This window comes from Acanthochromis polyacanthus, chromosome 10, assembly GCF_021347895.1.
Source record: "Acanthochromis polyacanthus isolate Apoly-LR-REF ecotype Palm Island chromosome 10, KAUST_Apoly_ChrSc, whole genome shotgun sequence".
In the NCBI taxonomy this organism is placed as follows: domain Eukaryota; kingdom Metazoa; phylum Chordata; class Actinopteri; family Pomacentridae; genus Acanthochromis; species Acanthochromis polyacanthus.
The window spans coordinates 31,372,154-31,383,324 of record NC_067122.1 but is presented as its reverse complement, the minus strand read 5'-3'; the positions used below and the strand labels follow the sequence as shown (position 1 = coordinate 31,383,324).

Below are 11,171 nucleotides of genomic sequence, written 5' to 3'. Positions count from 1 at the left end.
ACCGGCTAGCAAGAAAAACAGACACTCAGAGCGACTCCTAGATTCCTGTGTCTGCTGAAGGAGCTCTGTTCACCTGTATGGGGCAGTCAGTGTGTTTACCTGTTGTGTAGTCAGTGTGTTCACCTGTTGTGTAGTCAGTGTGTTTACCTGTTGTTCAGTCAGTGTGTTTACCTGTTGTGTAGTCAGTGTGTTTACCTGTTGTGTAGTCAGTGTGTTCACCTGTTGTGTAGTCAGTGTGTTTACCTGTTGTTCAGTCAGTGTGTTTACCTGTTGTGTAGTCAGTGTGTTCACCTGTTGTGTAGTCAGTGTGTTTACCTGTTGTGTAGTCAGTGTGTTTACCTGTTGTGTAGTCAGTGTGTTCACCTGTTGTGTAGTCAGTGTGTTCACCTGTTGTGTAGTCAGTGTGTTCACCTGTTGTTCAGTCAGTGTGTTTACCTGTTGTACAGTCAGTGTGTTTACCTGTTGTACAGTCAGTGTGTTTACCTGTTGTGTAGTCAGTGTGTTCACCTGTTGTGTAGTCAGTGTGTTCACCTGTTGTTCAGTCAGTGTGTTTACCTGTTGTACAGTCAGTGTGTTTACCTGTTGTGTAGTCAGTGTGTTTACCTGTTGTGTAGTCAGTGTGTTCACCTGTTGTGTAGTCAGTGTGTTCACCTGTTGTGTAGTCAGTGTGTTCACCTGTTGTTCAGTCAGTGTGTTTACCTGTTGTACAGTCAGTGTGTTTACCTGTTGTGTAGTCAGTGTGTTCACCTGTTGTACAGTCAGTGTGTTCACCTGTTGTGTAGTCAGTGTGTTCACCTGTTGTGTAGTCAGTGTGTTTACCTGTTGTGTAGTCAGTGTGTTCACCTGTTGTGTAGTCAGTGTGTTCACCTGTTGTGTAGTCAGTGTGTTTACCTGTTGTGTAGTCAGTGTGTTTACCTGTTGTGTAGTCAGTGTGTTCACCTGTTGTGTAGTCAGTGTGTTTACCTGTTGTGTAGTCAGTGTGTTTACCTGTTGTGTAGTCAGTGTGTTCACCTGTTGTGTAGTCAGTGTGTTTACCTGTTGTGTAGTCAGTGTGTTCACCTGTTGTGTAGTCAGTGTGTTTACCTGTTGTACAGTCAGTGTGTTTACCTGTTGTGTAGTCAGTGTGTTCACCTGTTGTGTAGTCAGTGTGTTTACCTGTTGTGTAGTCAGTGTGTTTACCTGTTGTGTAGTCAGTGTGTTTACCTGTTGTACAGTCAGTGTGTTTACCTGTTGTGTAGTCAGTGTGTTTACCTGTTGTGTAGTCAGTGTGTTTACCTGTTGTGTAGTCAGTGTGTTTACCTGTTGTGTAGTCAGTGTGTTTACCTGTTGTGTAGTCAGTGTGTTTACCTGTTGTGTAGTCAGTGTGTTTACCTGTTGTGTAGTCAGTGTGTTTACCTGTTGTACAGTCAGTGTGTTTACCTGTTGTGTAGTCAGTGTGTTTACCTGTTGTTCAGTCAGTGTGTTCACCTGTTGTGTAGTCAGTGTGTTTACCTGTTGTACAGTCAGTGTGTTTACCTGTTGTGTAGTCAGTGTGTTTACCTGTTGTACAGTCAGTGTGTTCACCTGTTGTTCAGTCAGTGTGTTCACCTGTTGTGTAGTCAGTGTGTTTACCTGTTGTACAGTCAGTGTGTTTACCTGTTGTGTAGTCAGTGTGTTTACCTGTTGTGTAGTCAGTGTGTTTACCTGTTGTGTAGTCAGTGTGTTTACCTGTTGTGTAGTCAGTGTGTTTACCTGTTGTTCAGTCAGTGTGTTCACCTGTTGTGTAGTCAGTGTGTTTACCTGTTGTACAGTCAGTGTGTTTACCTGTTGTGTAGTCAGTGTGTTTACCTGTTGTGTAGTCAGTGTGTTTACCTGTTGTGTAGTCAGTGTGTTTACCTGTTGTGTAGTCAGTGTGTTTACCTGTTGTGTAGTCAGTGTGTTTACCTGTTGTACAGTCAGTGTGTTTACCTGTTGTGTAGTCAGTGTGTTTACCTGTTGTGTAGTCAGTGTGTTTACCTGTTGTGTAGTCAGTGTGTTTACCTGTGTTGCGTTCACTGTGCAGTCCTCCAGGAGACTCCATGTGAAGAAGAGCCTCGGCTGCTTCAAACGTTTTGTCAAAACACACCATGTCGTGACCCGACATCTCCACTGAGAAGACAAAAAGCTGTCAGCAGGTAGAGCTCTGCAAACGACACATGTTCACTGAGCAGAAACAACCAGAAACAAGAACAGAGATCCTATCTGTGCTGACAAAAGGCTGCATGGAGCACATCTGTAACCTCAACTAGTTTCAAATGTTTACTTCCTCGTATGAGGTCTGTAGAGGCAGTCTGTTCCTCCCTTCCTGTTTCCTGTAATTGGGCTTAAACAGTCTGATACTGCTCCTGCCAGCAGAGGGCGCTCTGCATCAACAGCAGCAGCTCAGTCATACAGTACTTCTCTGTGATCTTTGCCGATTTCAGAGTCAAAAGAGGAAAAACTCAGTCAGAGGACAGTGTCAGAGTGAATGCACTTCTTCAGCATCACGTATAAATTCATGATGGTTAAACTTTTAGACCACTAATGCACAGCTGTCACATCAGAAAGCACCCACTGAGTGGTAAATCAATACACTAAACCTCTTGGATGAAGTAGGTGACATGTCATTGGTTATTTTGTGCAGAAGAAGAGTGAAATGAAGCGTTAAAGGCCCTGTTTGATGGAGGGCACCTGAAGGGGAAAGCTCTGGCTGATAGACAAAGGAGATAACCCCAGTGATCCTCATTATTTCTACACTAATTATGCTCATTTTGTTGACATGGCTCAAGTCAAAACATGTCAGCAAGGTGAAAACAAACATTACTAACCCTTTCTAATTTGTGGGTTAAAAGTAACGCTCATCTAACCCATTATGTCTGCTATGATCAGAGCCTGCATATAGAAAGCCTGGCTCTGTCAAACTCTCTCCGTAGTCCATGTGCAAAGCTCCAAGCTGGGAGTGAGAGTGAGCACAAGTTTGCAGTAGAGACTTTCTGTAATGACTCCAAACAATCAGATGCATGAAAGAGAACACACAAGCAACTAATGGTAGTTATTGTGGTTCCTCATTACATCTTTTTAGCCATTAGGTTAAAATGAAAAAGGAAGAATCCCACCATTCCACTTCAACAAAATAACCAAAGTACTCATAAATCCATCCACTAATTATTTCTGAGGTTGGTTTAACAGCCAGGACTCACCGGTTTCAGCCACCTCTGTGACCACCTCCTGCTCCTCAGCCACATCCTGCATCAGATACGTCTCATCGTCGTAGACCAGGACCTGGGCAGAGTAGCACTCCTCCACCTGGGCACTCGGCACCTCCTCCACGATCACAGCAGGACAGCCCTCCTCCTGCAGCACCACCCCTTCCTCTTCCTCTACATCTTCCTCCACGATCACGGCCTCCACCTCCTGCTGGATCACTTCTTCCTCCTCTTCCTCTTCAGCAGGCTGCTGCTCACAGTGGCCACAGTTTGGAGAGACGGGAGAAAATGACAATTTTTGTATTTTTAGTAACTCATTATATGTCATTACTAATAGAAACGACAAACTGAAAAAAGAAACTCCTTGAAATGTGATATGAGTGTCCCAAAGTTCTGTTCTTCATCTCTCCTGGCAGCACTGAGGACATCTCCTCACCCTTCCAGCTTCCACTTGACTATGTTAGAAAGACTTTTTTATATTTTGTTGGCAGTGTGGCCAGTATTTTCATCGACTCTTCTGCCTCACACCTCCACAAAGATTCCTTTAAATCACCTACTACACAAAGCACAAGTGAAAAACTTACCCTCACATTAAAGCCTCACTTCACCTTCAAAGTCTACCCATTTTCTTTTGGTCTGTATTAAACCTGGTCAATAACCATTTTCCTTAACTCACTGTAGCACTGATAGCACTGGTGCTTCCACTGCTACATACTTTGGTCATGTGGTTGTATGTTTTCTTCTTCACAGGCTCTGTCAGTTTTCTGTTACCTCTACCTCATCATCACACCTCTCCCTCTACAGCAATTTATTGAAAAGATGAGCAGCAGAATAATCCACAGTTACAATATTCATTAGCTGATGCTCAACCCTAAACAAATAAAAAAACTAAAGTAGGGATATTGGCACATATCAGTCGATGGAAGGTTTTAAATAATTAATGTCACTACAGAGAGGTGTTGTGTTTTCTGCAAATATGTGGAAATACACTACCATTAAACAGTTAATGTGGTAAATGAGTATTCTATCTGTAAACGGCTGATTCTTAATGGAATATCTCCATAGGGGTACAGAGAAACATTTCCTGTGTTCTAATGCTACATTGTGGTAGCTAATGGTGCTGAAAGGCTCATTGATGGTTAGAAAACCCTTGTAGTTATGTTAGCACATGGATAAAAGTGGGAGTTTACAAGGAAAACGTGGAATTGTCTGGATGACCCCAAAACTTCTCTACCTCTTCTGTCCCTCTCTATCCTCCTTCCAGCAGCAGATGGTTCCCCCACATAAAGAGCTGGGTTCTGCTCAAGGTTTATTTCCCTGTTAAAGGATGTTTTTCTTACCACTGGTGCCTTTGGGCTTGCTCTGGGGGTCAGGCATATGGGTTCTGTAAAGCGTCTTGAGAAAAGTTGACTGCAATTGGTGCTATATAAATAAAATTGAATGAACTGAATTAAATATTTGAACGGTAGTGTGCCATGGGCAAATATCAGTATTTACCACTTTCATGGACAGTATGAGAACTAACTGAGGAAAAAGTCCATTTGTCTACATACACTCCCAGAATGAAAATTGTACAGCAGTGGCTTTCTCCTGTCCATGGCTCAGCTGCAGCATGCATGTTAGATTAGCCACACTAGCATCATGTACGGTGTCTACTGCTACCGTAGTTTCAGCTGAAGTGATGCGATGTGGAAACCATCCAAACATTTCAAGTTATTTATGAGGACATCGCCTGAAAGTGTCCATTTGTACAACAGACTGGAAAGCAAGTAAGCAAGAAGCTCTCCCTGCTAAAGCAATAACTAATGATTTTCATAGACGTAGATAGGAAATAACACATTTAGGCACACCGTTGAGGTAGTTCAGCAGCACCTGTTCAGGAATCGACTGCTCTGACAGCTGCATTCATCAGCAGACTTTCAGAGCTACAGAAGAGTGTCGATGTTCACACTGACGCTTTAATCACATCCATAGAATTATTATTTGTCTTATTGACAGGGCGGCAGCTGATGAGTGCCAGGAGGAATAATGGCCAACGAGACATAGTTTTGTTTAAAGTTCACTCCAAGATAAGTGGAAAAAAAAAAACATTTTATACATAAGATGTAAAGGTACTGTACCAAAATTGTACTAAAGCATGACTCCAAAGAGGCTCTGAAGCCAAAACTATAACAGTAAATTCTGTGTATCAGCATTCATTTCCTTCAAAAATCAATGACAAAAATGATTTGTTGACATTCTATTTTTCACAACAAAGTAAAACTACTTCAAGCAATTTTTCAGGACAAAAATTAGAACAATTAGATTTTACTTCTTTTGTCAGCAAATAAAAGCGTAAACAAAAATATGGCGAATGCACAAATGGACTAATCACAAATTGACAAAAAGTGTTTTTCAGTGAGCGGCAGCATGTGTGGAATCTGTTCAGTAGATTCATCTCCTCTGCTGCTCATTAAGAAGCACTTTGCATCAGGAACCTAACGTGTTGGGCCCTAAAGTTAGCTGGCAGTCCTTCAAAGACAGGAGCTGATGAATTAAACTCATTTAGAAGCTGCAACAACAAGCAGGAGCCCAGTCAAACTATGAACATGCAGGCAGCAGCTGACATTTACAACACAGTAAGCTAATGCTGCCCTGCTAATGTAACACACATGATGTGGGTGTAACACCAAGACTTCTTTCAGTCAGATAGCTTTCATGAAGCTGGGAAAAAGTCCGTTTCCAGGGTTTATGCAGACATTTCATCTAAATCATCTTCAGATGTTCTCTAAAGAAATAATTTTAAACAACTGTATTATTATTTTCCAGCCATTTAGCGTCTCTTCTCAAGCTGAACACAGACAGTAAATAAGATGTCAGTGAACAGGTTAGACAATCGTCTTCATAATATGCTGCTGCTCTGCTTTGGAAAGAGCTAGCAGTTGTGCTAATGCTGATGAGATGGAGCACTTCAGAGTTTGGAAATTAAAATGTAGAAGGATTTGCTGAGGAGAGTCTGTGTGTTTATCACTGCAGAGCAGAGGGATGCTGGCACTGAGCCTTTTTCATTAACTTCACCAGAGATGAACACATGTAACCATGGCAACCGTACACAAAGACAAGCTGACGTAAAACAAACTTCAAACTGAAACGTCACTGATGAACAATATCCTGAAATGTTTTCAGTTTGTTTTGAGTAAAACTAGACGAAAATTGAAAAAATGTTGACTAAAACTAATTTAGTTTAAATGGACACACATGTTCATCAAAAGACTCAAGCTTAGTGTAAATAAAGATCAGATGCTAAAATTAACACAGCAGTGCATCCCTTACGGAAAACACAGAACAGAAGAACTATATCACCAGGCTAATAACCCAGTCCTTTGAAAACTGGTGATTTTAAATATATATATATGTATACAGCCCAGAAGCGACTTAATTTTGCCCCAACAATGATTACACAATTGAAGAACTTTTGCACATTATCAGTAAGCACATTCATGTGTTCTGCAGGCCTTGTACTACTGCTGTAAACATCACCTCACAGAGCTGAATTCACAGCATCTGTTCTCCTCCTGCCAGCTGTGCAACCATCAGGTCACTTTCTGACTATCCTAAGAGCAGCAGTGTGACACACAGCCTTACCTGCTGGGGCTCCTCCACTACCGTCACATACTCCACTATGTTCCCTCCACCGTCTGACACCACCACAGAGGTCATCACTCATTCCTACCAAAATAAGAGCACACAGGGGGTTAGGGCAGAGGAGGCAGCACTAACATCTCAGAGGTTAAACATCTACACATCTAATCCGATCTGGTTTATTTTTAAGTGTTAACTTTGCTTGTATTTATCTGTAATTGTGCAGAGGGAGTGGTCATGTGACAGCCCTACAGGCATCTGCTGTCCTCATGACTTAGTCAAAGTAATGTTGTGATCTTCGCTGAAAGGAAATAACATCACCACATACTACAATAAAATAAATAAAACTCTGGTAAAGGCTAACTTGAGTTTGTATGCGGTCCAACAACGGGCCTTACTCCACTAAAATTGTCCCTAAAACGACAGAAAGTGAAAGTTACTGATCACAACTACCAGTAATTCATACAAGAACACAGGCTGCAAAAATCACCAACAGAGTAGTGACATCACAAACCTCTGAAACAAAAATGTGACCAATAATGAACTTTTCATCAGATCCACTTGCATGTGCTTCTAGATGTTGTGGTTTCATAGTTTGGTATGATATAAATATGTCACTGCTAGCATATCTAAACTGATATGTTGAGGCGATTTTTTCTCCTGACAGTTTATCGTTCATTGTAAATAAACTGCTTCCTGCTTCCATGCTGCTCAGGGATGCAAACAGAAAGCCCGTAAAGCTGGCTAAATGCCCGCACCATGCCATTAATAATATAAAAACATAAGCGGTGTCTGTTAAATCAGGCTCTGCTGGTTGAACTGAAGAGATCACAGACATTGATCTTCCTCAGCACACAAGCTAATGTTTACTTTCTGAGCGGGCTGCCACCTCTATGTGCTCATGTCCCTGCAGCTTCAAACTCTGCAGCTAACTAGTTAGCTCATGCATCTGCTATTTACTCTACAAAACTCAACTTAGCTTCTAGTCAGCTTAGCTCGTATTGCAGTATACGTAGTGCATGACACATACTCTATGCTATAAAATAAAACAAAACAACACAGTGGAAAATGATTTCCTCTCAACCTACAAACTTAGCAATGGCTAGCATTAGGGTTTACTGAGCTCGAGACAGTTAGCTGAGCGCTAGCTAGCAAATAAATCGTCTTTAATGTTAAAATTGAACACCTTACACTTTCTCTGACTGGGTATTATAGCAAATGTGATACCTGTAGTAGGAGTTGTGAGCTACCAGAGCATACTGCTGTATTGATGCAATGAGTTTCTTCCCCCTACCTTGTTTTGCTTTTGCTAGCGAAAAGTAAGCTCCACGGCTAGTGCTAGCTGGGCCCAACGACGGCTAACGCTAGCCAAGTTGACAAGGCCAAATCGTTTACTTCACTCGTATAAAAAGATGTTTGCAAGTCCTCCGTGTCTCGGCAATCCCTTTCCAGACACCTATCGACGCCCTGTGTTGAAATACAGAGGGTGAAGGCGGACACAGATCCCAAAGTTGTGTTTTGATTCCTGCCCGTTTCTGGCTATCCTGTAGCTTTCCGGCGCGCCGCCTCTTCACTACGACGGAAGCAGCGGGTCAAAGCAGAGAGCGTCATGACGTCACTCCGACAGTCGGTGAGACAACCACAATGCTGGAGTTGTTGGGAGAAATGTGTGTGTGGACTGTTCCTTATGTGGTTGTGAGCCTGAAACTTTGATGCACCTGTTTTGGGACTGTCATTATACTGCCACCTTTTGGAAAGAGGTACTGCATTATATTACTCTGAAAATTGACAAAGACTTTCTTTTAAAATGGGACAATGTGCTCTTTGGTGTTCATGATGTTAGAAGTAAAAAACAAAAAGAACTGTATGTCATAAATCTAATAATTATATTGGGTAAATATCATATACACAAAGCCAAGTTTAGCCATTCGAATCCCTGTTTTTTTGGATTTCAAAAGGAAACAGAAAAGTACTTGGAAAGTATATGTGACTCTAATAATAAGAAAGCTATGAAGACCTATCATTTGTGCTCTTTATTTTCTGTGTTTATTTAGCAGCCTTCCCCCCTGGCTGTTGTGTTGTCTGTATGTTTGTACATTTTAATAACTGCTGTTGTTATTCTTTGTAATAAATAAATATGAAAACAAAAAAAAAACAATGCTGGAGTTGTGGATATCCACAGTCTTAGTTCCGGAAAGTGCACTCTAGGCATTAAATGTTAAAACGGCTTGCCATAGAACGGGTTTGCTTGCTCGTCTCTTACTGGACATTAAACGACCCTGCTTTGATTTAGTGTAAGACATGGAGGACAAAATAGACTGCTTGTTTAAGTCAAAAATACACTCAAAAGTTTTGTTCTGGCTACAGCCATGATTGCACTCTGAATGCATACAGGGCAGATAGTGACTGCTGGTATAGTTGGAGACAGCTGGCAGGACTCTGTTTCATACTCACATCTGTTCAGCACATGCTTACTGCAGCTGAGCATTCAAATTAACACATTTGCAGGATAACCAGCAAAAGGATGCACATTTTGGGCTGTGTGATGACATCATCAGAGCAGTCCAACTTGTGAGATGACATCATTTAAGTCACATGGACTCTCCTGCCTGTGGACACGGATAGTGTACTCCAGACATGGACACATAGTTGTTATTTAGGACGGAACACATAGATAGGATCTCCTGCACATGTATGAAACTCCAGACATACTAAAACATCCAGCTGTCTGTGTGTGTGTCAGCCAGGAGTGGAGTTAAAGCTGTTCTGGTCAAGTGTTGTGCTTCTTAAAGCTCCACCGCCCCGCTATAGCCGGAGACGCTCTGTTACAGCAGTTTTTATCAGGTCTAACAGTCCTAATGAACTGTATGTACACGGTAACAGCAAAGGTGTGTTTCTGGGAAACGGGTAGCTTAGATGTAACTCGACACTGTTGCTTCGATAGAAAATGTGCAGATCCATGAATTCTCCTCCTCTCTCCACCCACATCTCACACTCTGCACCTGGAGCACACCAGCTCACATTCAGCTCTTTTCAAAAACTGCTCTATGCGACATAATGGCAAACTGCAATACAATACAATACAATACAATACAATACAATACAATACAATACCATAACTTTATTCATCCTCGAAGGGAAATTCAATATTGGAGTAATTAAGCTATGTATGATGAAACCAGAACCTAAATCCAAAGAAGAAGAATGATACAGAAAGCTCCACCATGCAGGTTCCTGAAGGTTGTTACGTATGAAACCCTGGATGCTTCAGTCTGTGTTTTTACACTGTCATAGGTGCATTTTCAGGGTGGAAATGCTCAGCCAGTGTTGACCTGCTCATGATGCATCTGTAAGCGTATAAAAAACACCATATGGTGAACACAGAAAGGGGAAATATTCCATTTTCACTCTAAGTGCTCACAATCACGTACACAGCATTAAAAAAAAAACAAAGAAATAAAATAAAATTCGATAGCCTCTTTTCTGATATGGACTTTAATGGTGCTAAATCCTGACTGGGGACATCTTCTTCTATCACTGTGCTACCACTCTTTAAACTGTGAGAGAGGAGAAAAGAAATGCACTGAAATAGTTCATGTTAAATAATAAACTGCTCATGTCGATGAAACCCATCACTCAGGAGTCATTTCAAAATAACCCTTCAGAAATGAACAGATTTGCCAACTCATCAAGTTAAAGTTTTCAGGCAGACAGGGCAGCAGCCAGAATCTGCTACTGAGCAAGGCTGTGTTTTATTGCTAATAAAATCAACTTTTACTTGTGCATATTGCTTCTTTCAGAGGTTATTGTCTTACCACTGTCAGGACTTCTGGCTTTTGAGAAGAAACAGGAGTCAATGAACAAAAAAATCACCTCAAATCTTTGCCCCACATAATGAGGAAACATAAAAGACCAGAATTTATTATCTCTAACATCTTACACTGTGTTCCAAACGTTCATTCTCCCCAGAAAAACAAAGCCCAAAGACTGAATATGCGACATAATCAATTTATTCAGAAACCAGTATTTTCTCCTTTCACTTTGATCGTGGCTTTCAGTCTTTCATGGAATGTACGAGGTTCTTGAGTGTGGAAGGTTCTATCTTCCCCCATTACAGTTAGGGTGTTTCATGGAGGCTGGTGGTGGATGGTAAAGATGTTCAGGATTCTCCAACAGGTCTCGGTTGGGTTGAGGTCATAGGTGTTTGGTTTCCATTCCTCCTTAAAGTCAGGTCAGCTAAGAACACTGTTGCTGAGTCATGCTGGCAGTGTGAGCAGGGCCACCATCTTGCATAAATACTAATTCCAAACATCTGTTAAACATTTTCCATTCAGTCACAGGGCCTGA

At 41.6% G+C, this 11,171-nt stretch overlaps 1 protein-coding gene across 50 annotated transcripts; it reads right to left on the bottom strand.

Moving 5' to 3' along the window:
• Positions 1-41: 41 nt before the first annotated feature.
• Positions 42-3,382, bottom strand: LOC127535655 (uncharacterized). 50 transcript variants are annotated; one of them, XM_051954165.1, is made up of 6 exons: positions 3,198-3,382; positions 676-2,127; positions 532-555; positions 412-435; positions 244-267; positions 42-195 (listed from the first exon to the last, which is right to left on the bottom strand). In XM_051954165.1, exons 1-6 carry the CDS (start codon positions 3,240-3,242, stop codon positions 70-72), a joined length of 1,695 nt encoding a protein of 564 aa, XP_051810125.1. In that variant the 5' UTR covers positions 3,243-3,382; the 3' UTR covers positions 42-69. The 50 variants fall into 50 exon arrangements, with proteins under 50 accessions (XP_051810125.1, XP_051810135.1, XP_051810090.1 ...); XM_051954175.1 differs by having other exon boundaries at positions 42-171; XM_051954130.1 differs by having other exon boundaries at positions 244-291; positions 412-483; positions 532-2,127.
• Positions 3,383-11,171: the final 7,789 nt, after the last annotated feature.

Coding starts and splice junctions, on each gene's coding strand:
- LOC127535655 (XM_051954124.1), bottom strand. CDS start 3,242: ATGTGGCTGAGGAGCAGGAGGTGGTCACAGAGGTGGCTGAAACCG. Junction 2,128..3,197: donor CACAGAGGTGGCTGAAACCG/GTGAGTCCTGGC, acceptor TTGTCTTCTCAG/TGGAGATGTCGGGTCACGAC. Junction 484..531: donor ACACACTGACTGAACAACAG/GTGAACACACTG, acceptor ACTACACAACAG/GTAAACACACTGACTGTACA.